The sequence below is a fragment of the Lepisosteus platostomus genome, chromosome 9 (assembly GCF_059453375.1).
Source record: "Lepisosteus platostomus isolate fLepPlt1 chromosome 9, fLepPlt1.hap1, whole genome shotgun sequence".
Classification (NCBI taxonomy): Eukaryota; Metazoa; Chordata; class Actinopteri; order Semionotiformes; family Lepisosteidae; genus Lepisosteus; species Lepisosteus platostomus.
In genome coordinates this window covers 17652704-17679708 of record NC_142619.1, presented here as the reverse complement: position 1 = coordinate 17679708, position 27005 = coordinate 17652704, and the positions used below count along the sequence as shown (strand labels likewise).

Here is a 27005-nt window from a genome sequence, read left to right as displayed (position 1 = left end):
ACACTGTGACAGGTGTGGTAGTCACTGTGGACGTGTCTGGATCATGCTTCTCCGTGTTCAATGAAGAAACCATTAAATAATCAAATCCAAAATGTGATTAAGGACACAAAAAATGACTTGAAGGGCAAATTTAACCTAAATACTTGACAAATTTTACTTTTGGGATAAACTTTTGGGTTTTGGGTTAAATTTGGGTTGACTAAGAAGAAAATAAAAATGACTTTTGGTCTTAAGTCTCTAATGCAATTTTTCAGCTTGTTTGACTAATGCTAGGAACAAACTGTGGTGGGGAGGAATGCTTATATAAACAATTTTTATGCCTGATATTCTTTTGTTCCTTAAGTTACAAAAACATATTGTTTCTTTGAGAATGGAGTTGCTTAGATGACAAGAACTGAAAGACTTACTAGGGGGCACACTTAATCTATAAACCTTTCCTACTGCAATTCCGACACAAAATTAGGTTTGGAATTTAAAAAGACCGTAAGCATTATATTTCTAAACAGTCCATGGCACATTAATAATAATCCCAATTCACTATATGAGAGCAAGAAAACTATAATGAACACTCAGTTTGCTAAGGATGGCTGCTGAGAATTTGGGGAAAAAAACCTTTCACATTGAGATAAAATATATTTCAATATATGGCAATAGTCTATATGAAATATTCCATCAAATACTAATTTAAAAAAATGATAAGCCATAATATCATATTGTGCTTACATCTTTCTCTTTACTTTCATAAGTGTGCCATATATTGTACCTTGTTAATTTGTATTAAGGTGACAAACACACTGATGTTCATGTGTAAAATGGTTTTGTGTTCAAAATGGAACCATTAGGTAGCTTTAGCAAGAGGAATGTAAAAGAACAAGTTTCACTTAAATACTAAAAGCAAATTAATCTAATGTCAGTATTAATTATAACATTAAGAGCTTATCTGCAGGTCGATAGATTAACAGTTAGTGTGGTCAGACCTGGGGTGAAAACTGTTTCTTTCTGATGAGCCCTGGACGGTCTCTGAGGAATCTGTTTGAAATACCTTTCTTGGAAGCACAAATCATTTCTCTTCATTCCTCAAATACTACAGCAGCACTTTTCAAAGTTTTATCTAGCAAAACACTTTACCACCTCCACAGTGAAACTCCAATAATTTCATTTTGTCAAAGGAAGCACAACCTCCCTACCTTCAATTACTCAACATTCATTTTATCATATAGTCTTTGCAGTTATAATTTGAAAATACTATCATAGCATTGTTCTCATATAGTGATCCCCACAGCCAATAATAAATAATGAAGACAAAGGCAATAGAAAGAGACACACTGGGTTATGCTGCTTAAAGAAAAAGAAGAAAAATGAAAGTGATATTCCTTAGACCCTGTTATCCCTTTTCTGAGAGCATTGTTGTTGAAACACAGACAGAAGTGAGTGTCTAGAAGAGACAGAAAAATCTGGACCATGAGCTTTAGAAGTTTAGAAGATCAGAGCACGTTTGTCCTTTGACATAAGATAGCAAAACCAGTACAGAGGCTCCCTCTCCAATGAGTTTGCATGCATTTAGAAAGAATGGTTAGCCATACATGGTTAACATGTTGCGTGATGAACAGAACTGGTTAAAAATGCCGTGGTGCATGCATCATGTGTCAGTGCATAGGGGATTGCACACACTACCTTTGATGTGTATGATCTCTTGAACGCCAAGGCGTGTGGAACGTAAACAGACTTTGGAAGACCAAAATACAGACATAAAGGAAACAAAAAAAAAGGGGGGAAACAAAACACAAACAAATGGTATGATTAAATGAGTTAATACAATGTTAAAGTAATTCCATATAGGTGGGAGCAAAAATTGAACCACAATCAAACAGAACAGTCGATTTTCAAAAGAAGAGTATTACGATATACATTAGTACTCTAGTCACCCAAACAAAAGAAACCACTGGGATAAAAAAGGTACTAAATTATCTAAAAACATGCACAGGTTTTGTCAACAAGGGTCTTAAAGGGATTCTACAGTTTTTTTAAAAGCACAGGTCAGTAGGAACATGACAGTACTGACAGTACATTGCACCATTCAGTGCAATATTCTCTCTAATCTTGTTCAGTCCAATACCCTCAGATTTATCTGAGGATATCACTGTCAACAAATATGGAAATGTATTAAAAGGTTTTTAAAAGGACTGAACCAACATAAATACCTAAAGGGGTAAGTCACCCTGGTTATATTTAGTAGTTCTTCAGTTTGACACATTTAACACTTACACTTTTTTAGACCATCTAGACACAGGATATATACTGTACCTTAAATACAGGAATATCTAAATCCTCAAGGATGCACAGAACCAGAATGGCATAAAGCAATTAAATACCATTAAACTTAAGTGATGGTATTTTTCCCTTCCCTTCCTCCTGTTTCTGATTTTATTGCTGACTTCTGTCTTTAAAGACGTTACACTGCATCTGTGAGCTAATTAACTAACTATAAATACGAAAACAAAAAAAAACATAAAATAGAGCTAAAGAATCTCGATATCTAGTGAGCACTGCATCATTATGTACATTAAATGGATGAGTGATGACAAGGAGCACAAACTCCTTGATAGGCCTGCTTAAACTGGGGCAGGCCTATCATAAATAACAGTTGTTATTTATGTCTTTTATTTACCTACCTTATAAGCAGGTTCAGACTGCAATTTCATCAAAACTGCTTAAGGGCAAAGACCTGCTTTAAGTGACTTTTTCATTTTATGCTTCATATCAGAGGCACACACTTCCAGTCCTGGAGGTCATCAATCTAGCTGGTGTTATAGGCCTATTTATATCTCCTGCACCTAAGGAACTGTGGAGAGGTGTTAAATTGCTCATGTCAAGCCAATTATTAGACCAGTTAGGTAGCTAATCATTCAGGAGGAATGACAACCAGCACAGAATGCGGCCCTGCTGTAAACAAAGTCTTTCCATTATTTCATCCAGATAGGGACCTCAGTAAGCATAAAACTGACCTTGTTTTCTCCTTTCATTAGTCATAGAAATGAAATGGCATTTGATTATAGTTTTAAAAGTGAGAAGTACAGTAATGAAATCGAGAGAAAAAAAATTATGAGGTCACACGGTAATCAATAAAATAAGACTGCCCTGAAATGCTAAAAGGCAAATATGTTTTAATGAGATAAAACTCCAGATTTCAAAAGTATATATATATAGATACCATAATGTCAAAAATCCTTAACAAGTCTTGTTGATAATTCAAGTTCGTGACCACTATATAAATGAAGTAAACCATGCAGTGCTCATTATGTTTAAATGAAGAACATTAACTAAGCTAAAAATATTTGTAAAAAAAACAACCACATAACCACTTTATTTTATCTTTAGTTTACTACACAGAATATCTACAGGGTAAACTATTCACAACATTTGAATTTGACATTTGAAACAATACCATTCCACACAAGCTTGTCTGGTGTTTTCAGTAAAGAGATTTTAATATACCACTCTGGCTCTGAGCTCCTCAAATATAAAGCATGAATACTGTATCTATCCTGAGAATACAGCACATATGTCTATCCTGAAGACTACTGAGCAGTACATGAGACTTTTGGATTTCTGCTAAAAGCTCAAAATAAATTTCAGATTTTGCTTTATATTACACTGCTGGCAAAAGGCTATGAACTGATAAAGAAAAACTGTTTTGGTTGCACAGAAAAGGTATTCAGATCTTTCACTTTTTAGCTGTTCTTAATGAACATAGCTCAAAAGCAGTCACCTCATCTCCATTGTTATGTGATTATGGTCTTAGATGTTGCACCATTGTGTGTACATGTTGATCAATGAAATCAATTAAACTGTTTACCAAAAAAATAACAAGTAATAATTCTTTAAGCATTTCTTTAAAAAAAGCCAAAACTGATATTTCAATTACAATTTGGTGTCTGAATGAAATCCAAAAGAATTATTCCAGTTACTGCCCCTAACAATACCTCCTCTTTCTTCTTCTGCATGTCAGATACTAGGTCAAAGATGTCATGAATCCGCTAGAGAAACGAATAATTGAGAAGAAAAATAATGATAACATGAAGTACTTACAGGTACACGCATATCCCTAAAAGGTTTGTCAGACAAACAATTAAACATTAATGAGAACAGAATCTTAAAAAATGTAACATATATTCAGACACTGCAATAATGTCCGACCTTACCCAACTGCCTAAAATATACAAATGAATATAGAATATTACAGTTACAACAGGCTGTTAAAACGATAAAGAACACTACCACTGTTATATACAGTGGTTACTTACCTTAAAAATATATTTTTTCATTGGGTTCTCAATGTTTTTTTTCAGCCAGAAGGCAATGTACTGTTTTCTGAGGGTTTTAAAAGCAATATGTTTGCAACATTGTGATCTAAAGGTAGGATATGCCTTTAGTTGTCCATCAAAGCACACAGAGGAAATATAAAATACTGAAATGTTTCTAAATATTTTACTTATCCTGGAACAGTAATGTCTTAATGTATGATTTTAAGGACTGAGAAGTACAATTTCCAAGTTAGGAGAAAACTTACATCAGATTTTGACTTCTGAGAAGATCTTTCCAGGACATCATCGCAAGACAGGTCCGAGTCTTCAGAGAAACTTAAATTTCTGCGGAGGTGGAGATCTGCATCGTAAAAGGACAGGGATTTTTATGTAGATGGATGAAGCAAACCGTGCATTTTTTAAGTGAAATTTGCAGTGCTAAAAGAAATGCTTAAATCAAGAACTTGCAATCCTGCCTTCAGTTCTCACCTGCTGCCTTTGTAAGGGGTGAAACTCCCCTTTTCCCTGAATCTACAGTAGTGACACTGGAGGGGGTGCTGGGACAGGACTTATCATCCTTTTTTTTCTTGTCTTTCTTGTATCCAGAGAAGACTGTCTTCCAAAGAGACTTGTGCTTGGGAGCTTCCTCTGAGCCATGTTTGTCCGAGAGTCGATTCTCATTTTTGGGCTTCTTCTCCTTCTTGTTCTTCCGGGGAGAAAAGAGGGAAGAGCGCTTCTTGCTCTTTCCTCCTGTTGAGCCTTCAGAGGAAGCAACGGAGCCTTCATGGCTCTGGGCACCCTGCGGTGTTAAGAACCTTTCAGGCAACGTCTCAGGCTTTCGAGGTTCCATGGCCATTGCTGCAGATGTCTTCTGGGTCCTTGATGCCAGAGGAGAAATTTTGTACCCAGAAGTCTCCACAGAAACGTTCCAAGCTACTCTAGGAGAGGCAGGCTTGGCTGTTTCCGTCTCTTTCATTTTACTGAGCTGCTTGGCCATGGCGTCTTTCAAGACCTGGCTCTTCACAGACTTCTCCCGTGCTCGCATTCGCTCCTCTGCGATCTCTTTGGCTTCTGGAGAGATAGCTGGGAGGGCTCGCTGTCGTGTTGTGCTGATGCTTCCAGAGAGGTTGGGTTTGCCATTCTCCATTGCTAAGGCTAAGTGAAGAGGAGGTTTATCTTTCTGTGGTCGGCTAGTTGGAGGGGTGTAAAATTTCTCTTGAAGGCTAACATCAGGTGACTTCTCATCATACGTATCTTCTACATCATCTGCAAATGGGATTTCGTCCACACTCTCCACAAATGACTTCCGTACTTCATCTCGCTTTGATCTGCTCAACTCCCGGCGGGCTTCGGAGCTCACCAGCACTGGCGTGGGTGTATGGGTTGGAGCTGGTACCACTGCTGGTACCTGCAAAGGTTTAGGACTTGGCTCAGGAACCGTATTCCAAGTGGCTTGATGCTTCTTATGCCGCAAGGTTGCAGGCTCTTCATTCTCTGGGGGTGGTGGAGGTGGGCTGGAAGGAGGTGTCAGCATGGTAGAGTCTGAGGTGTTGAAGCTCTCACTGGCTACAGTCTGAGTGTTAACCGTGCTTCCATTAAGGCCCAGGCCTGAACTGCTGCTGAAGTCTTTCTTTTCTGAATCAGAACTCTTTGGTTCCTTCTCACTTGGTGATTTCAGTATTGAGGGGGATAGCTGTTGTCCCTCTCGGGTGGTGATGTTGAACCTCCGCAGGACTGGCTGCTGTCGGCTCAGATACACCTTCTGCTCTTCTGAAAGGTCTTCTGGAGTGTAGGACCTGGGGGACAAGGAATCAGGAGTGCCTGCTGGGATGATGCTTTCTTGGGCCCTGCTTCTCTCCAGAGGACTAAGACCCAGGCTCCTTCTAATCTCGGCACTCTTAATCCAAAACTCCTCTATGAGATCCGTTTTTTTAACAGACTCATCTTCCACTTGATTGGCAAGCTTCTGGGACTCCGATGCATCAGGTTCTGGGGTAGGTTTGGTCATAGGAGTAGAGGTAACAGCTGGTGTGGGCTGAGTTCGCACAGGAGATTCGGATGAAAGTGGTGAGGAAGCTTCAGTTGAGGGAAGAGGCTGGGAGCATATTGGAGTGAGAGGACTCCCAGCTGGAGTGGAAGGAGAAGGCTGAGTTTTTACTGGCACCTTTGGCACGATGGCTTCTGGCAGAGGAACAGGCTGAGAGCAGATAGGAAAAGCCGGGAGGGAAGGAGAGATCTTAGCCTGTGGAGTCTGAGAAACGTCTACAGCTTTGCCTTCATCTGGGATAAATGGCTCAGGGAAAAAGCGAATGTCTGTAGGTTTCTGTAGGGAAGATGCTGAAAATGATTTCTGAGCATCCTGGAAGGAAAGAAATGATAACATTTACACTTAACAACCATCAATACCAAGCGTATGCAAGTGCATAATTACTCATTATTTAAATACATTTGTGTGTCACTTAACAGGTAAGGATTATATCATTCTTATTATACAAGAACATTATTATTACGTATAATTTATACTTCTTATAGAAGTTCATGGCTTGCTCCAGAATTCTCTTACCTAGTTTTGTTATACTAATATATGCTGAGCCACTGGGCTATATTAGGTTATTTTAATTAAAAGTAATGACATTATTGACTTAAAAAAAATAAGTGGGAGAAAATTAAACAAGCAAATACATTTAAAACTTCTCTCCCTTGACTAATATACCAAATGTTTACTTGGATTACTATTTTGGTGATTATGTCTAACCTAGACATGTCAAGACTGTAATAAAATAAAGCCAGATACAGCAAAACCTGTGTATCCATGTTTTAAAAAATAAATGCGAAATAAAAAAGTCTCATTCTGATTACAATATTACAACAGCAGATCTTGTATATATATATATTTTTTAAATATATCACAGGTAACATTGGCTGCATTTAATCTCAAGATTACGTAATCCATGAAAAAAGCAAGAAAAACACCTCTGATGCCTGCTCCTTTCTCCTGACAGGGGACAGTACATCATCACTGTGAGAGCGCACTGGGCTAACAGACGATTGTCCTTAAAAAGATGAAGAAAATAAAATGAAGTGATGATGATTCATTTTTACAAGTTGAGGATCACATTTTACATAAGCAATCTTATTTAAACAAAATAAGCATAGCACAAAACACAGGAAAAATCAATATTAGAAAATACATACTGGTATTTGAGAGATTTTGGAAAAGCAATTAGTGACAAAATGTATATTTTATTAGTTGCTAATCAGGACCACTTAATATATACAACGTTACGCATACAGTAAGTACTGTACTAGGGAATCAATATTGCGGATACACTAAGTCAATCCGTGATAAAAAAGCTGCTTGCTCCCTGAATGGGATGCCAAGCCCTTGCAGGATGCACACACGGGTACAATCTGACACCAGTTAACCGCATCAGCACGCATCTGAAAAGAAGGGAGGAGACACCCACCCAAAGAAAACTACAGTATAACTCCACGAACTATAACAGGCACTGCAGTTCAGATTCGAACCCAGGATCAAAAAGCTGTAAGACGGCTGCTGCATTTTTTCTTTATTTCAACAACCTACCATCCAGTGCAACAGAATTAAAAAAAGACTATCAATGGATGGAGTATAGTGATAACAGAAAGAAAGACAAAAGTGCAAATGAGAAGCAAAGAGCAAATTGAAAATACTGAGTAAAAATAGTAAAATGTGAGCAGTGGAAATCTGTTATTCTACATTATTTCCTTCTAAAAATTAGTTTCAAGTTAGACAGACAGACGTTTGTTTTCTCACAGATTCCGCCAAAAAGTCAACTTAAAAGTCAATAAAAATAATAATATTACACATTTTAAGGGGAAATACGCCTGATTAGGCCACAAAAAAAAAAAGATGTAAATCTTTTGGTCAGTAATGTGACTATCACCCCAAGGAGACTGATAAAGATTAAGATTTTGGAGTGCGATATACCAGTTAAAGAAAGCCTGGGGTATATAGGATATCCTATTTCTTATTTCCATACAGAACAGATTCTCTTCTGGCACACTCAGTTACACTGATATTTTACCCAGGCTGGACACTCTTCCGTGGCATTCAGACTCTTCCCCCTCCTCCAGCCCTGTCTCCTTGCCTTCAAGTCGATGTAGCCGAGCTTCTGCCTCCGCGTCTGAGGGTATGTCATCTGTCAAAGAGCAGCCGATTCTTACTGCAAAGCATCCTGGACTGGGACTCAAAGTAGTGCACTGTAAGGCAAACGGGCCTCTTTCTGAACTCACAGCTCAGCAGTCCTGCTACCCCATGCCCTGTAAATCACTGTACTGCACAAGCATCTTTAAAGCACAGTAACTTACTTTGCTGTACAGTATTTTACCTCACCACAGTAGGCCACCAAAATGATGCATGAGGGGTAGAATATTTTAATTCTTTTTAGAGGCAAAACATTTGTATTTGTGATTTCACCACAGTGCTATCAACATGCTGATCACCCTGTTAGTTGGGCTCTTGAAGCTCCCTGTGCTCCACATGCTTACAGCTCTGCTATTGTCTCTTTATTTCACATTAATCTTGAACTTGGTGCAGCAACAATCTTGAGAGATCTTTAAATTGGAAAGGATGGTGCCCAAAGCTGCAAAAATTGTTGGCTCCCTTCCATTTCGTATCTCTACTCAAGTCGCACCTCCAATCATGCCAAAAAAAATCATTTCAGATCCCTCTGATCCATCTTAAAATCTCTTTCAGCTTCTCCCTTCTGGAAAACATTTCAAATCCTTGCTCTCGAGGACTGCCCACTTCAACCTCAGTTTTTTCCCCACTGCCATACACACTTTGAATTCACGTTGAACTCTGAATTTATAATTATGCTGTTACATGGAAAGTTGTATGTGATGATGTTGTTTGTCTTCTGTCCTATTTAAATTTGTATTGTATATGTTGAATGCACATTTCATCTGTGTTCTTTGCTGTACTGAAGCCAATTCCACCAACTATTGTTGTGTGGCAATAAAGAATAAAGCAAAAGTAATCTTCAGAGATTTTTAGAAAAGGCTCGGAGACATCGTGTGAGTACGTAATTTGAGGCAGTGCTCCCGGTACACAAGCTCCTATTACACACCCTCATCCAGCTCGGTGCCCGGCTCCACATCAGGGCTCCCTGCTTCAGCCTCTGGGTCATCATCTTCCTCACAAGGGCCTGGACGAGGAAGAGGGGGGGGAACAGTCAGCTCAACCCGTAGCACAGGGGCACCACAACAAGACCGCCGGCACATGGTGGCCTTCAAACTGACAAAATTGCTTGGAGGCAAAGCTTAGCCGAGGCTACAAGCTGCAAGGCTGAAAACACATTCCTGACACTCGAACAGACCAAGAAGCTGTACTTGTGACGCAGATTGAGAAATAAAAATAAAATATGATAAAAACATAAAAAGCATTTATTAACATAGAAAGTGAGCATAAAGTCAAAGACAAACTAAACACAGACTGAAATAAATAATGGATAAATACAGTGAATGACAAAAAAGGGATGATTTAAATAAGCTCTCTTGAGCATTACATTTCCCATTTTAAATACAAGATGAAATCGTCACAGGAAAGCACGGTTAATCAGCTTGACAAGTATTACACATACTAAAACCTACTGTTTCAACAGAAACTATTCATCTTTAAAAAATTCAAAAACTCATATTTGGTTTGTATAAGAATTTAAATGTGTGTGTTGGCGCATGGTATCTTTGTATGGACTGTGTCATGTAAAAGGTCATTTTAATTATAAAATAAAATGTACACGTGTTCACGTTGTTGACTCAGTCTCTTAAAAACGAAGCTGAAATTAGGGCATTTTTCTGTTAACATCTTTTTACTGTTATACTGCAAAAAATATCCTCTATAATGGAGGGTTTCCAAAAGAATTCTGTATTAGTTCTCACCATTCAAATTTGTAACATTATATTTTAATTCATGTTTAACTGACAAAACTAGGTGCTAGAAATGCCATGCTCGTGGCCCCTTTCAAAGAATGAAAGAAAGTCGAACAACAATAGACCATATTGCACTTCAAAATAAACTAAGGCTATAAGGAAACTTAAACAAACTAATGAAAATACTAAATAATATACCAACCTTGGTACTCCATAGTATAGGATAAAAAGAAAAACACTAATCTGTGCTTAAATAACATTAGTTGGTTAGGAGCATGCAAATATCCATTTATCCTGGAGAAATGGATGATACTTAAATTTATTGTGCTGTTAACTGCAGGAGTGTTAATTAAATGAGCAAATGCATGACATTTTTCTCCTTTTCAGGAAACATGGAACAGTGGGTGATCCCATTGTAAGAAAAAAAAACTTTTTTCTTACTGACTTGCAATTCAGTTCTACTTCCACTTAGCTCTTTACCTGCTTTTTAAATGTTAAAGGTGTTGAAAAGTTTTTAAAAAACAACCGTGCTGTGGAGACAGGAAACGCTAAACACCATGTTAAACAGCTCCAGGTCTGCAGTGTATTTAAAATTAATATCTGTTGACGTCTATGAACCCTAGATACATGAACACTGACAAAAAAAGGTTGTTAGGATGGCCCGCAGCACAGTTTTGAAGAAGCTTTCCCACAGCGTGCTTGCTCTTAACTCTGTGCTAAGCAGCGACACTGCGTCAATACTGCTCCTCCGCCACAAACCCCACCAAGCCTCACAGCTGGTTTATCACAAAGCTGGGTCAGACCAAAGCACATGGCTTCATTGCGAAACAGGACCCCTCATTCCATGACGGTACCTCTAAAGTGAAAATTGGTGAACCACAAAAAAGGGCATCCCCAAAAAAAACACAATTACTGTTCATTGTGTTCATCAGAGTGTCTCGAAATATTGAACAGTAGTCTAAAAACTAGATTAATAGATTAAAAGTCTAACAGAAGTTTAGTATTTGCATAATTGATTAATTTATTAAGATGAAGCTTAATACATAATTTAAATATTTTACATAATTTAGAAAGGAACAGGTTTTCTTGCAATGTGTCTCAGATTGAAGTGAGATTTAGAGGTTGTTACCAATTATATTTTGCCAAGAGCCAAAGCAATATAATTATTTATATTTATATATAAAATATAATTCTTAATGCCAAAGCAGTGACATTAGGTATGTTATGTTTATATTGGCTTATTTTCAAGGATGCATTGCTTAAAAAAATATATTAGAAATACAAAAATATTTCCCAAAGGCAGAGAAGGAAATAATCCTTTTTCCTTTTAAAATGACACCTCAGGTGCAAAACTGTTTATTCTTTTAGGAACTGAGAAAACTATTATATATACATTTTATATATACAATATTTATATATATAAAATATCTAGAATACTGTGGTAAACTTCTGATACATGACTTTTTGCCAGTTCCATGCTAATCTGCTTGATGGTTAGGTTTTGCTGTAGTACTACTTAGTGTGCTGAAGTGACACACTGGCACAGTAAATACTATATACAGTAAATACAATTATAGCTAAGAAACATAATGAATACTGTATATGAGGGGGGTGTTTTGGTCTGACCCTTGAAAGTTACATTTATATATATAAATCGATGCCATGCAGTTTGAATGCTGCATAGCGTGGCATGCTCTTATCTCTGTGCTGCCATGCACTAACAAAAGGCAAAATGAAGACAAAACAGAGGCAAAACTCTGCGCTGCGAACAGTTCACACAGTGCTACCTCCGGACATCGTCTCCAGCCAGGCTCGCACTGCGTCTTGGCGGTTTGATGGAGTGTCGAGTGCTGAATTTAAAGAAAACCAAAACAATAAAAACAGAAAATAAACAATGGGCCAAGGGAGTTCGCAAAACAAAACGATGGCCTGAAACCAAAATGAAAGGGATATGTACAAAGAAACTTGGGTGAAATTAAAAGACCCTTATGCAAGGTGTCTTTTTTTTTTCCTTCAGGGCCAACCAGAAAAAAAGTATCCTGGTGGTATTCTTGAATCAGCCCTTCCAATGACAGCCACACTGTTACCATGGAACACCATTTCCTTCTCCCTCGTTTCTTTTGTCCTCCGGACAATTTGCTCATTTGCAAAGACACACGGCACAAATGCTGACCAAAATAAAACTGCTCAGACCATGGCGAACAGAAACGAAAACATGAATAAAGAAGCAGTTAGTTTTGGACGCATGGGGGAGCACAGTTTTAATGACGACATTTGGCATCGCTCTAACACGCTAGAGACATAAAGTTTCATGGCAGGTGACCATGAATCTGAGGTGCTCGGTTGCCTTGGACACCTGGACGGTTACCTGTGGAACGGGAGGGCTGGGAGGCTGAAGTCCCCTCCCTTTCCCCCTCAGACCGAATGTGTGTCCAGTGCACGTCTGCCTGAATCTCCAAGGGGTCTACAGGGTGTAGTATTTGCTGGATGCGGAGATTCCTGGCTGATTGGAGGTCATTGTTTTAAGGTGTTTTATGGTTTTGTGGTCGTTGTTTTATAAGAGGAGAAAGACAGCCACATGGCCACCCCCCAGAGAGAGCAGAGTTCCAGAAAAATGAAAATATGAGGCAGGACAGAACAGAGAAAGAAGGGAGAGAAAAGCAAGGAAGAGGTTAAAGTACCAGCCTAAACAACTGAAATAAAAAGTCATTTCATAATACATAAGGAGGGAGCCATCATATTTCCCCAGAACTCAAGTGTCTGTGCTTAGAACCACTATGATCTGCTGACAGGCAGTTGAACTGATTTTATGAGCTTATTAAGGTCATAGTGAACCAAATTATTGGAAAAAAAAACACATTATTGCTAAATAACAATCCCATCCAGACATGAAACAATAAGATCTATTGTGCTCTAAGCTTGCATTAGAAACCATCCAATACGTCAATAGCGATTTTGGTACTGTACAAGTTGTAATTATATTTGACTTTTAAGGCTTATTTGCCTTTTCACGATTGTCGTAAAACTATATAATGAACACCAACTTACAGTAAATATCTTAAAACTTTTTCTACTGTATAGTACTTTACATTTTGCATTAAAGAACTGCCAATGTCAGAGGCATGATCTTGTAGTCAAAAGTCTATTAAAAGCCACTCAAAAGTGCAATGACAAAAACATTAGAACTCAAATGTTTTTCTGAAAAAAATAGACTGACTTTGAAGTAAAGTTATAGAGGCACAATTTTCATATATGGAGGGAGCACTATTATCTTCTATTACAAAAGAAAATAAATTGCAAGAAAAATGTCAAATTCAAAGCTAGAAACATGCAGACTATTTCAAATTAGTATGTTCTAATATTTCTCTCATAATAGCATTGAAAGCATAACAAAACAGTCTCCTGTGTACAATTCTGGGCTTACCCAATCATGTGGCTGATATTGGACCAGGTAGACTTTCACCAAGACTCTGGTTATTATAAGAACGATTGGTACTGTCATATTTGGAGGGATTGTTATGTTTTACATAACAACAGAAGACCCTTTCATAAAAAATGTAAGATTTTAGCAAATTTGAAAAAAAACATTAAACAGAGATCTACCTTCCTTCTAATCATGACTGTCAGTGTCAATAATTCAGCTGACCTTTTGTCAGAGAAAAATATGTCTCTTTATATCCATATATCTCTTCATATTGGATTTGACATGTACAAAACATGCCAGACAAGTCTGAATGCAGTTATTTTTAACTTACTTAGAAGACAGGAGAAAAATGTGCCATTGAAGTTAAGAAAACAAGAACACTAGCTTTCTATTTGTAATTTTCTATTTATAACTTCCTATTTATAATAATTTTCTGTTATCCTACAACCGTCAGTTCTGAAGTCATTCACAATGAGTCATTCATCTTAAACTGCTGCTAAAATGTTTCAATACAAGCTCAATGCCTTTGGAGTCACTTTACATTTCAAAATGTGAAAAGCCTGCTTCATCATTTGCTTCAGACACAAATTCGATGGTTAGTACTAAATCTACGCAATTCAAACTAAGGCTGGGCAACGCACCAAATCATTTCTGTAACATCTCATCATTGCTCACAGAGATGATCGCCAGACCATACTGATTTTTGCTTGGTTTGGTATTCCTGTGTCAAGATTGTGCTTTTGTCTGAGGCAGAGCCTCTTCAATCTGTTCTTTTCCATAATAAATAAAAAAGAACAGGACTATCTCTAACAAATGTGTAACTCAGCAGTTAAACTTTTATAGAGTTTGACATCTTTTAAGTCATCTAAGTAGTACAACTATACAATAATAAAGGATACCAATACAATTTCAGAAACTTGGCATACTTTAAGCGGTTTCATTAATTGAGACCATTTCTGGTGATTTTACACAAGAATCCAGATATATTTCTAAAGAAGTAGTTTTTGACCTTTTCTCTGAATTAAAAGATTGAAAATGTCTTTTGAAAATCAGTACTGCAGAAATAAGCTTAGCCACTGCCCCCGCCTTAATGAAACTGTTAACACACCACTCCTTCATGTCGCAGTACTTTACTCATACCTTTTTCTTACCTAAAACACAAGAGTGTTTACCTTTGTCATGACACTAACTGTCTTCATCGTTGCTGAGCAACACGGCCATAAGAGCCAGCTCTAGGAACTGGATTCACTTTTTTTCTTAATTCAGATGCATAGCCTCTCAAAAATCAGAACATCTGCATTTTGAAAAGGGAGCAAGCTAAAACCTTTGCACACAATTTCATCGGACTTAATAGAATTGATCGGTTTCATCTGTTTTCGTTTAAAAAATATTTGTTGGCCTGTCAGACAATTTAAATATGCTCCTAACATCACCTTTAAAGGGGAACTGCAGTCTCAATTTCTTACACTGTTTTTTTGTTAATCTTGGTCACAAAATAAATTGACAATATAGAAAAATGTCAAATGTAAAATTAAGCACAAAAGTGACTTGAAAAAGTACTGTAAATCGCCATGTTGTCATATACCCATGTTCTCGCCCCAGGCAACAGCAACAGTTCCCATGAATTGTGACGTGATGCAGCCCTTCCTGCTCGCTAGTCACTGTAATGACTAATGCAATATGATGTACGAGCAAATAAGTACAGGATGTGCAGCAGATATTTCACCTCAGAAATATCCCAACATGATCTGCATGCAGAGTTAAAAATAAGTAGCATTTGTTGGCAAAACCGTCTCGAAGTCGACAGCAATATTTCTATTGGATTAAAAGAGATGTATTCGCAAGCCTGCTTGTTTACAATGGAAGAAGGCCGCTCCACATCACCGGACGTTTTCTTTACCTCGTTCTGAATCATAGAATATAATGCTGTGCACACCTGGAAATTGTATCTATGTTGTGAAATTTAAAGGTTTTACAAATTGCTGTGTACATTTTAATTTTACTGTGGTCTGAAATGCACTCATCAATGCCAACTGTTTCTAAGCCTGAAATATTAAAAAAAGCATTGCAGTTCCCCTTTAAATCAAGGTGGCAGCTTCAAATCCATCATAACATATTCACTCGTTCAAAACTGTCGATGTTAATACTTTGCAACCAAAACAAAATAAATGAAAATGGCTAGTCGTTAAAGGTGCCTTCACACATGGCAGGAGCGACTGAATTAAAAATGAAACAGATCCACAGGCAAAGGTACCTTTAAACGTACCCGTGTCCTCTTCATCTTTGAGGTTCTCAAGCCACAGCCCTAACTGGAGTTCCCTGTCCCAAGGGCAGTACTCCCCCTCTGCCAGCAGGGGGAGACATCACCCCAATAAAAACCCACAGACAGAAGAGGGAGGTGAGTGTGCAGCACAGACATGACGGGAGGCAAGGAGGGAAACAGCAAGGAGAAAGACAAGAAGGTGTGAAAACAATGTTACTACAAGTGGACCTCCTAATCTTTTGCATGGCTGTCAAAAGATTACCAGAAACCAAAGTTTCACAAAAGTGGGTATAGTAAGTAGATAAGGGGGGGAGCTTTTTATCTCTAAACAAATCCTTTCTGTGAAGTGAAAGCATGTTTTTGAATCATTCATTACGTGCTATGTAAGGGCAGCGGGCACAAAACTATGACTTGTGCCTGGGCATGCTTTCAGCAGCAATAGTTCCCTTGCGATCTTTGGGAACAAATATTTAGTTCCATTTAACTCCAGTTTCCATTTAGTTGCACTGTCTTTACTCTGACCCCATCCTTTCCCCATTAATGCTTCTTCCTACATTTGAAATGCAGGTCAGGTTCCAAGGGGGAAAGGCAGGGAGTGTAAATGCGATGCAGAAATCAGGCCATAGATCACAGAAAACATATCAAAGACACACTTATTGTATTGTATATTCTCGGTGTCTAATTCGTTATTCAAATCACTTTTGCTTATGGAAACAGTGACCAAGTGACCTTTCAGGGGAACAGCAAATACCCTAGTTCTGATACAAACTAGAAAGTGAGTAAATGGAGGGAGAATTTACAGAATGAAAACACGTACACTATGAAAAGATTCATGACCAACGTGAAGAAACATTAAGAACAGCTGCATGTGGGTCAAATGGAAAAGCCTATTTAGAGAACTCTGTACACAGAAAAGGCAGCACTTTAAGGTTAAAATGTTGCTGTCACTTCCATCAAATGTTTTTGACAAATAAAGGGCAGTCAAACCCCATCACTAGATTTCACATTCAAGACGCACAAGCAAAATGAAAAATTCATACATTTAACCTTGGTATGGGCAAATGGTATGAAAATCACATTTAAGGTTAATTCTTGCTATTGCTATGAGTTTTCTGTTTTATTTTTTAAATCGTGTATGTCCAGGAAATGACCATATTTATTGCTCCTAAGACAATCTGCATTACTCTGGAGCAATTCTATAAAAGGGTATTTAAGGATGTTTCAACCCAAAAACACAGTTAGAGACAGCAACACAAACCTCTTTACATAAGAAGAAAATGTCACACTGAGTGAACATCCCTTCAAGCTATGACAAAGAGTCATGGGATTCGGTCACTACCAAAATGTACTTCAAAAGCAAACCTCTGATTAACATATATATACACAGGACTACAACTTTTAATTTAAGCCTTTGGAAAAACACTGAAAGGTCATAAACATACATATTCAAGCTTTGAATCACAGCAGTGATAAAAGGTTTACATTTTTTTTGTTTACCTTCACTAGATTCCTCCTCCTCCTCCTCCTCTTCATCTTCTTCCTCCTCCTCTCTGCTGGCCTGAGCCTGTGGGTCTCCTGTCACTTCTGTCTCCACTTTACCCTTTAGACGGGCATGGAGCCTCACAGCCTCTCGCCACGGCACCCCGCCCAGGTCTGAAGCAGGGTTATCTTCGTCTTCCTCTTCCATCTCTGACTCTGAGCTACTGTTGAAAAGGACATTGAGAGAGTGAAACCCTTAGCCCTGACCCCCGAGAAGAAAAACCTCCAGCTTCCCCAGAGATGCATTTAGAGACCACTGTCATCGCTGACCACATATATGACCACTAGAGACCACTAGTGGCCACCAGAGATTACAGCCATACTGTACCTCAAACACTATAGCTTACAGCATGGTAACATCGCTACTAATTACAATGTGAATGTGCACAAAGGTTGGTCTTTGTGAAGGTGTAAGGGTTACAGTGCAAGAGCCAGTTAGTAGAATAGACCAAGGCTGGTAGTAGTAGTAGGAACGCAGGTGAAAGAGGTGGTGGTCAGTGTCTCAGTGCAATCTCAGGTTTAGAGTTTATTTAGCGGATGTCCTTTGTTTCTATTACAATCAGCTAATAAAAACAGGGACCTTCTGGACCTATAATTTCCATCTTATAGGAGGGTGTGGCCGGCCGCTGAAGAATTCTATTATTTGTCAATAGAAACAGAGGGTGATCAGAAACTAATGGTGCAATAATTCGCTCTGTAATATGGGGGCAGAATTAGTCATGTTTGGGAATAGACAGGGTTTCCACATTGTTAAGTTTATGGTTGGGTTGGGAGTTTGATAGTCTGGGGACAATGCTGAAGAATTCCTCTTGGTGTATAACATGCAACATAAATAATACAGGCTGCACAGTCCAGCGCTGCCGTCACTGATTTTGAACGTGTTCTGATCCCTGGAGCCACATTAGTCACGGGTGGAGAGTCGGCTTCACTTTCAGAAGCGGGGTCTTCCACATGACACAACAAGGACAGCTTTTGCAGGAACAGTGGTAGGTAAAAAATATCTATCTTGCTGAGGTAGACGTAAAATACAGCACATGCCATCTGGATTTTGTCTTGTATCCCTAGCCTGTTATATATTTTCTTGTGTTATTCCTCTTTAATTTATTACTCAATTTCCTACAGTAGCTTCAGAAATGCTGCTGCGGTAGTAACTGCCCCTTGGGTCAGGATTGGGACTAATTTACCAATTCAAAGAACAGAAAATGCATTACATTTCAATACATACTTTTCTAATTCCCCACCATCCCTCAAGGATGATTTTTTATGGCTTTTCTAAGACCATTTTCCTGACATTATAAAATATAGCAAGTTGTCCTAGGGAAGGACTGTCTTTACCTTAGTGCTGCCACTAGATGCCATCAAAACACAGCCTGTAGTCAGGGTGTCACTGTTCAATGGATTGCAATGAGCACATTGACACATGGGCTTTCCTAGTAGGTTTGCTGTAGAAAAGGGTGTAGTCTCTGTGGAATTGTATACTGCACTAGCAGTCGAGGGGTGGTTAAAGCCACCCTCTTTAAAGTGGCTATTTTGTAGACATCTATTTTCTTTATGATGTCTCCTGCTTGTTTTGTCGATAACCTCCTGGACATTAATTTCCATTTTGGTTTGAAGTGTTCTTTTTTTTGTGCAAAAGTTCCCTGATCAATGCACCTAAATCTGCCATCACACCTAACAGCCAATATCCTGTTCAAGTGGGACCTGTCTTTGCTACACATTTTAAAATGAAGCACTGAGTGTAAATTTGGTTTGGCTGGTAACTTTGGTTAGCTTTGGTGTAAGGCAAAGTAGCCTACTATAAGATCTGTTATTTTTAATATAATTGACATTAGCTTTCACATGTGTTATTCTGGAACATGAACGTCAAGACCTGGAGACACAGGCTCTGATTTTCCAAAACGGCAAATAAATAAGTTAGGGCTTCAAAATTAAAAGTATAATTGATAACGTGGAATGTCAATCAGGACTTGAAGAGATATACTTATATATAGGTCATAAATGAAAGGTAACTGAGTAAACGTACTCACCAGTAAACCTTCTCAAGGAAGAAACCAACACTCACTAGGTGAACTGCTAACCATGAGAGTGTATGTAGAGTGCTGCTCGCACAAAGACCTCACCTTGAGCCTTCCTCTATGTCAGTGGCCTTGTCGAGCACGCTGCTCAGATTGTGCTCAGCCAGCGTCTCTTCGGGCACCTCCTCCAGCTCCTCTTCGCGCTGAAGGGACAGCCGGTAGTTCTCCAGCTCAATGCGCTCTGGAGTACCACGCAGTCTCTTGGTCAGGCTGGGCTCCTCGACCCCGTTGACTTCAGCCACTGCAGACGACACGCACACATGGATAAAAAAAAACACAGGAAAAACTGAGGCTTAAAGCACAACACAGCCAGGCCCCTCAGAAGAAGAAAAAAGGCCATGCTGGTTCTTACCAAGGCTGAAGATGAAAATAACTCCTCATTCCTCAACAATGCCACCCATCTCAATACTTTTTAGCTGTCTTATTTACAAAACCATACCAGGACACACACTAATGGCAATTATAATGGCTTACACTTATAACAGCGTGTATTTGCTTCATAAGCTTTCATAAGTACTGTCATAACTCCTGTCTTTTCAAGATTTGACTTGTATTAAGAAGGGCTTTAAAAACCACTGAAGGTTGCATTAATGTCCCGACTAAACGCCAGTGCACATGAGCATTCAACGTATTGCATTGCCTGGCTTTCCACAAATTAAGTGCTTGAAAAAGACTTATTTACTAGTACATTATGCAGAACACATATACAGTGAACTTAAATAGTCTACTCTCAGTAATGAATAATTGAGCACACTATCTTTTTTCATGGTTGCTAAGCCATGAGTGAGTCATTTCTATAACAATCTTTGAAAGACACAAAAACATTTCAGTTGCACTCTAATAGGATGCAGCTCTGCTGAGTGAAAGTATTTCTTCATGATGAATTTGGTGTTGTCATCACAAAAATCACTGATTACTTAGAAAATATTGAAATGTATTCTTCCAAATAAAATGTTTTTTACAGAATCGGGTTGTGATGGTTGTGTAGGAGTGAAAAGTACCCTTTAAAACGAAACAATATAATCTTTACGGGAAATGCTCTCCCTCTATACTCTTTCTTGACTATGAAAACGAGGTTAAAAACACTCTGAACCAGTTGCTAAAAGCAAGCATAGAACACCATGATTTGGGAAAATCCCTAGTAAAGACGGGTACTACAGAAGATATATTATGTCTATATTTAATCAGTAACAAAAAATAGTTGCCTTCTACTGTGTAATCATGAACAAAATGCTTGTAGCAATAAACTTTTGTTTCAGAAAATGAGTTTTCATTCCAACCAATGAAAGTGTCTAGTAAAAAAAAACTTTGTGAAAGGTAGTGAACCAGTCTAAGTCTGATTTATCAAGAAAAAACATCCTCCATAAAAAGTCTTTCATCTTTCACAGTGAGATTTAACATCAGCATAAACTGTGTATACTCATTTCCTACCACTTTTAGATATGTCTGACTTTCTATTACATTTAAAGTACAGTGTGAATTCATTTTATTGTCGCACCTATGAATGTAATAATGCTTCATGAAGACATGAAACTTCATGAAGTTCTAAAACTAGAATCTCACTCATTTTCACACCTAAACCAAGTCCATTCCTCCACATGAAAATCACAAAGCTGTTTTAATCGACTATGGATTGTTGTTTAAAATCCATATATCATGGAAAGCCCTCAGTTTTATAACTGACAGAGGACATAACTGAAAACTACATGGAAGTGCATTTGAAATTGATCATAGGAGGCTCTACTTTAACCAAAGCTATTTGTTTGATGCCGACTCTTCTTGATACCGGCTTCCTTCAAGAACTGGCCATGAGATCCTTGGGTGAATAAGATACCAACTTTCAGATAGGCTAGATGGGCCAAGTGACCTCCTGTCATTCATAACCCGTTTTTTGTTTTATGTTCTTATGAAGAGTAGATTAATACAATAGGAAACAATAAAATCAAATCCTGACTTCCAATTTTATTGTCAAATTCTGCAAACGCAAGCTGATTTGTTGTCCTTTCTGCAATTAAAGCTTTGGGAAGTTCAAAGCAGCTCATCGGGATAATGAAACTACTGCCTCCACATAGAAAACTGAATAATTCCAGCGTTCAATGATCACTGTGTTTTGAAAACTATGAGGTGCTTATGAAAAGAGAACAGTGAGTGACAGTGTATCAGTCTGTAGTAAATTAAACATACTATACTAATTATTTCATGTACACTTAACCTGCATTCTCATTCAGAGCTCCTCAGCATCACAGTGTGTTAAGGGCAGAAGTGTCAAAGTTACACTAGTGGTACTTAAATGCAGCTCTTGGTTGCTGAATTACTGCAGGTTTTACATATACGTGTAAACACAGACCTCCTAAAAACCTGGATGTGTCAAATTTCAGCAAAACATATCTAATGGAGAAAGAACCTGATAGCCTCATGCCAATGTGGATTTGGAAACTCCTGCACTACCCCTTATCCTCTGAAGGTCTCCACAGTAGCTGCTACAACACAGCTCTAGGCCAGTAATTAAGTCAGCCATTTTCTGAGAAAAATAAATTAAACTTTACAAAATAGAGCATTAACAAACAAACATAAACAGAAACCACACCACATACATCTCCTTACATTTATTTGAACATAAAATTTAGTGCAGTAATACCATTTTTTCCAACAAGTCACAAAAATGAGTCAAAAAAAGTTTAAATGCAATTTTCAAAACATAAATATACACAAAGAAACTTTGGTAACTTGCCCTTTTCCCATCCTAGGAGGCAACTCCATCAAAAAACTCATCATCTGCCTCTAGGCTCAAATTAAATTATTCTATTTATCTCCAAACCTGTGGCCACACCTTTAATACTGATATTAATAATTCTGTATACTTTCTGATCATTTGATTACTAAAACTCATTTGTCGTCACTTAATTTTGTGTTTTCGGGATTTGGTCATTTAATATACTGTAATACAGCTTCCGCTGGGAAACTTTTCTCTGCTGACTGTGAACTTTCTCTAAAGCAACTGGTGCGTCATAAAACGTGCAAAGAGGAAAAAGTGGCCACGTCTCGCGTGTGGGTCTCTTTTAACAAGATTGTTTTTTTCCTGATTTTTATAGGCTGTTAATAGTTATTGCACATGTGAACAGAACTCAGTGGTGCAGCAATGCCTTTAAAGTAAGTAGAACTAGACATTAAAGATGAAACTGTACCGTACTATAAAATCTTGAAACTGATTAATAAAAACAAACGTGTGCTTCAAATTCATGTGTTACTTCACTGAATTAACACTAATGTCTAAAACCTTGTTTTTGTAATACTGGACATACTCTGTCAGTCATGTGCCAAGCTCGCATGCAGTGCTGTACACCAAATCCCAACAGTAAGGAGAAACACTGTAGCCCTTCCATTCACTAAAGAACATGCCATCATGCACTGTCAACATTCCAGGGATATACAGATTCATCAGAAAAAAGAACCCTTTGAAAGATGACCCACCTGAATGTTTACTTTTAGCACAAGTTAAAATTGCTTGTAAAAATTATTCAAAAGGCCCTTGTTCAGATTCTTTGCTCTGGACTGAAGTTTGCATTCATGTATAATTCCAGACAAAAAGGAAAAAAGACCTTTTAAAACATCACAGTATTTCTGCTCCTTATCAGCTTTGGGGAACTGCTTGCGAAATTAAGCTTAACAACTACAAAATAAGACTGCACTAATTAACATAAAAACAGTAGTAAAGTTCCTAACCTTTACCCCTGTTCTCTAGAAAACACTTGGAACCTTTGAATTATTGCATGGACACAACATAAATAAATAAATCATATACCCCAGAGAATGTTTGATCCATTTATGCAACTTTAAAACTTTCCTCTACAGGTCCTGATAAACCACTTCAAAGTGGGCTGAAATACCCTACATCTCTGCTTCATTGAACTGTGTTAAGTACCTCGTCCACATGCTTACATGCTTTCATGCTTTGACTCAAGTTGCACAGGTTCCTCAATTAGTAACTCTTAGAAAAGGTTAGTGTGCAGAGAGTTAGTTGACTGCAGCAACACTTTGGAGGGACACCTCATGTAGGCACCAGCGTTCATTACAGACCTGCTCTGATAGGAGTGGGAAAGGTAAAGCTCACAGAGGAATCGCAAGCAGCAACAAAGTTTACAATCAATACAACAGCTGGCTTCTTCATACACAATCTCAGGTATGGCAAAGCAGAGCTACTGGAGAACTGGATTCTAGATTTTCATCTGCCCAAATTCAAAGAATTGGGATTGAAGTTAATAAATATTACAATGCTCATAAATAGTCAGCCGGGGAAAAAATACTGGAGATGTTATGATTGGAATTTATGAAGACCATTTGGATTTTTAACCCAGAAAACCATTTGGTTTAAGTAAGGCTCAGGCTTTGTCATGTCTGTGTCTCATTTTGTTTTTCATCTGAGAATGATCTTGGCAAAGATGAAGATGCACCATTTTAATGAATTCCACCTGTTATGTCATTTACAGTGACTGTTGTGAAAATCTGCAAGTTCCAGTACCACAACACTCATTCTTGGCCCTTTGAATTGACATTGAATTTAATTGGCATAATTCTGTTTGTCTAGGGTTGCAAGGAATTTCAAGTTAACTATAAAGTTTAGAAAGGGTGTCAAACCAGGAGTGAGTAAACTCTCCATATTTAAAGCATGTTTCAGGGGCTGCAGTTTTCAAATCTGATTGCGCTACGATCTCAAGGGTAAACCAAGGCACCTGTATCTTCCAATCAGTTTTGAGGGAAGACCAAATGCTGCATCTCCAGGAAAAATCTCACAACAGCACAAATCACAAGAATTACCACATGGTAGCAAGGCAGCAAGACGAGAGGATGCCCCGAGAAAAAATAATATTTTTACACATTTACAAAAGCAGTTAGTTTACACAGTAAACAGACATTTTAAAAACAAAAACTGAAAGAAACATTAATTATAAAACAAGAAACATTCTTTAAAAAAAAACTAAGAACGAGCAACGACAGAACTAACTAAAAACAGTCATTTCGAAAAGCCGTACTTTTGAATGGGCACTGTAGCCAAGTCTTTCCCCCCAGGGCCAACAGCTACATTTCGCAGGCTATCTGCCCCACCACACCAGACTGGGCATAGAGGAAGGGAACCCCAAAGCTGATGAGCTGGCACAGGAAGAGAGAATCTAGAGGGTTGTGCACCACCTGGTGGCAAGTCCAAGACACTGCTCCAAGGACCGAGCGGCTCATGCAGCACATGGACAGGCGCGCCATCTGGCCTAGATAGGAAAACGGGATACCTGAGGGTCTTTCGGCAGGGGCCACAGTTGCCTTCGCCCGGCCTGGGCCTTCTGCCGTGGCTCTTTCGGGCAGGGCAGCTTTGTTCTCCTGTGGAGGAAACAGACTTTAGCTTTTGACCAGTCAAAAAATGAAAAATATTTCATCCTCCATTTTAAATAGATTTGAGAAATGGTTAAAACAACTATAAATTATACAAGATATAATTTATTTTAAAAGATTAACTGGTAACAGTATATGCACGTGAAACCAAAGAGAATGTTAATTTTGTATTTATTATTTAGCTTATGTGAAACAAAAGTAACCCTCAGCACTCACAAAACAGATGTGTGGCTGTAGCTGTGGGAAAAAAACAACGTAAGACAAGAATTAAAATACAATTTAAAAAGAGGTGTGACCACAGGTCCGTTTGTGTTCCCCCGTTGCAATGCCCTAGCAACAAGGAAACCTCCGTATCGAAATTAAAAATTGCAGTTTGCCAGTTTTACATAGCAATTAATCTAGCTGATTGCGGTTATTGTAAACTAAATTAAGTGATTTTTTTACGGCCTGCAAGTTTGCAAAACAAACAGGATCCAATATATAAACCAATCAAGGGATGTAAAAAGTACTGAAAATCTGTGACAGCTTTCAGCAGCTAAAAAAATAAATCTACTCTCCAAAACTGGACAGGTTTCTGAAATTGGCAAGAAAATCTAAAACAGTCTGAATTATTCACAGAAAAACTGTTAAGGAACACTACAAATATATTCTAAACCACGGATACCGGGAATTCACAGATGACAACACTGTGTATTTTTATGATGCACAATTTGATCATGAACAAGAAATGGCAAACAAAACTCACCCCCACCCCTTAAAATAAAGCACGAGTACAAGGCTGTACCTTGGCAGTGAGCGAAGCAGGGGGGGCAGGCCTCTTCCTCTGGGTGTACCCCGACAGGCGGTAGCAGTAATGAGGCTTGCAGTAGAACTTTCCTGCAAGACAGCACAGAACACTCAGGACACACTGTGCCAGCCATTCCTCTCATGTGCATTTTCCCCCCATTTGTCCTAATATTTAGGATCACATTTATATAATTGGCACTTGGCAAAACAAAAAATCAATCACAAGAGAAATCCACTGAAGTACAGTACATCTTTAAACCATTCCAGATGACAGCGTTTGCCTCATTCTGGAGTTGAGTTTAATACACAGCCCCTCTAATATGTAGATGAAGCTATATTTTTTTATGCAGAATTTGGGAAATAGAATTCTCGTGGCTCATCTTTTTCTTTCTGATTCCCCTCAGGGCTGTCTGGTTCATCGCTTTTCCTCAACCTGCAACCAATGGGCCGTCTGTGAGAAAATGTTGACTATATAACTTGCAACAATACAGCATTTGTAATGCAAACAAAGAGAGCTCCTGACACTGAGGGGAAAAAAGGCTCGCCTGATCAGAGCAAAAGAAACTGGAATGTAAGAAAGCAGTTAACTCTTAACACGCAAAAGCAGCCGACCACCAGAATTAAATGGACTGAAACAATTGATTAGATTTGACTTTACCTCTTGGCTTTCAAAAAATAGTTTTTACTTTGTAGAATTATGTGCAATGATTCACAAAAGCTTACATTTCACTTCAGCACTCTGTTCTTGTGATGTCAAGGCACAGAGACACAAATTTTATCATTTTTTATTATTGGCGCCATCACTGATAATGCTTCTCAAAACTTCTTGAAACAAGTATATTGATCTGTTTTTCTCAGATACAGTACATAAAAAAAAACTCGACTGCACAGCTTCTAAAATGTTCCTCTTCCACGTTCTTCTGAAATAACTGAAGCCCTCCTCCTGGGCACAGCTGGCTCATATTTTCCTGTTGTGTGCTGCCAAAACTGCTCAGTATTGAGTGGACTTGAATACTTGTTAAGGCAAGGAAATGAGCAACTAATCCCTTTGCCAAAACACAAAGAAAGAAGGTACTGGTCAATTTCAATAAACTAAAGTGACTGAGAAGAATCTCTCAATACCATGACACTGGACTAGAATCCGTAAAGGAACGTAACAGCTTGTATTTCCAGCAAAGAAAGAAGGCAGCTCCTCTGTTTTTGAAAAATACTGTTCAGAACATAAGCAAGGTTACAACAAGAGATCACCAAAATAATGGCTTCAACCACATGGCTGAGTAGTCAGTTCCATATTCTCACGAACCTTTGTGTAAAGAAGT

General features: G+C 38.3%; 1 protein-coding gene across 34 annotated transcripts in view; it reads right to left on the bottom strand.

Moving 5' to 3' along the window:
* The window catches only part of mical3a (microtubule associated monooxygenase, calponin and LIM domain containing 3a), a 140843-nt gene that overhangs the window by 21619 nt on the left and 92219 nt on the right, over nt 1-27005 (bottom strand). For 19 of the 34 annotated variants that reach the window (XM_088647014.1, XM_088647012.1, XM_088647032.1 and 16 more), the window contains 14 exons: nt 25685-25776; nt 24801-24888; nt 19564-19759; nt 17402-17607; nt 15896-15985; nt 12586-12720; nt 12005-12067; nt 9416-9493; nt 8372-8485; nt 7278-7357; nt 4794-6663; nt 4571-4665; nt 3984-4037; nt 1675-1725 (listed from right to left, as the gene is read on the bottom strand). In XM_088647014.1, coding sequence (XP_088503140.1) covers nt 1675-1725; nt 3984-4037; nt 4571-4665; nt 4794-6663; nt 7278-7357; nt 8372-8485; nt 9416-9493; nt 12005-12067; nt 12586-12720; nt 15896-15985; nt 17402-17607; nt 19564-19759; nt 24801-24888; nt 25685-25776 — 3212 coding nt within the window. The remainder of the gene's footprint in view (nt 1-1674; nt 1726-3983; nt 4038-4570; nt 4666-4793; nt 6664-7277; nt 7358-8371; nt 8486-9415; nt 9494-12004; nt 12068-12585; nt 12721-15895; nt 15986-17401; nt 17608-19563; nt 19760-24800; nt 24889-25684; nt 25777-27005) is intronic. The other 15 variants (XM_088647030.1, XM_088647036.1, XM_088647038.1 and 12 more) reach the window with 12 other exon arrangements.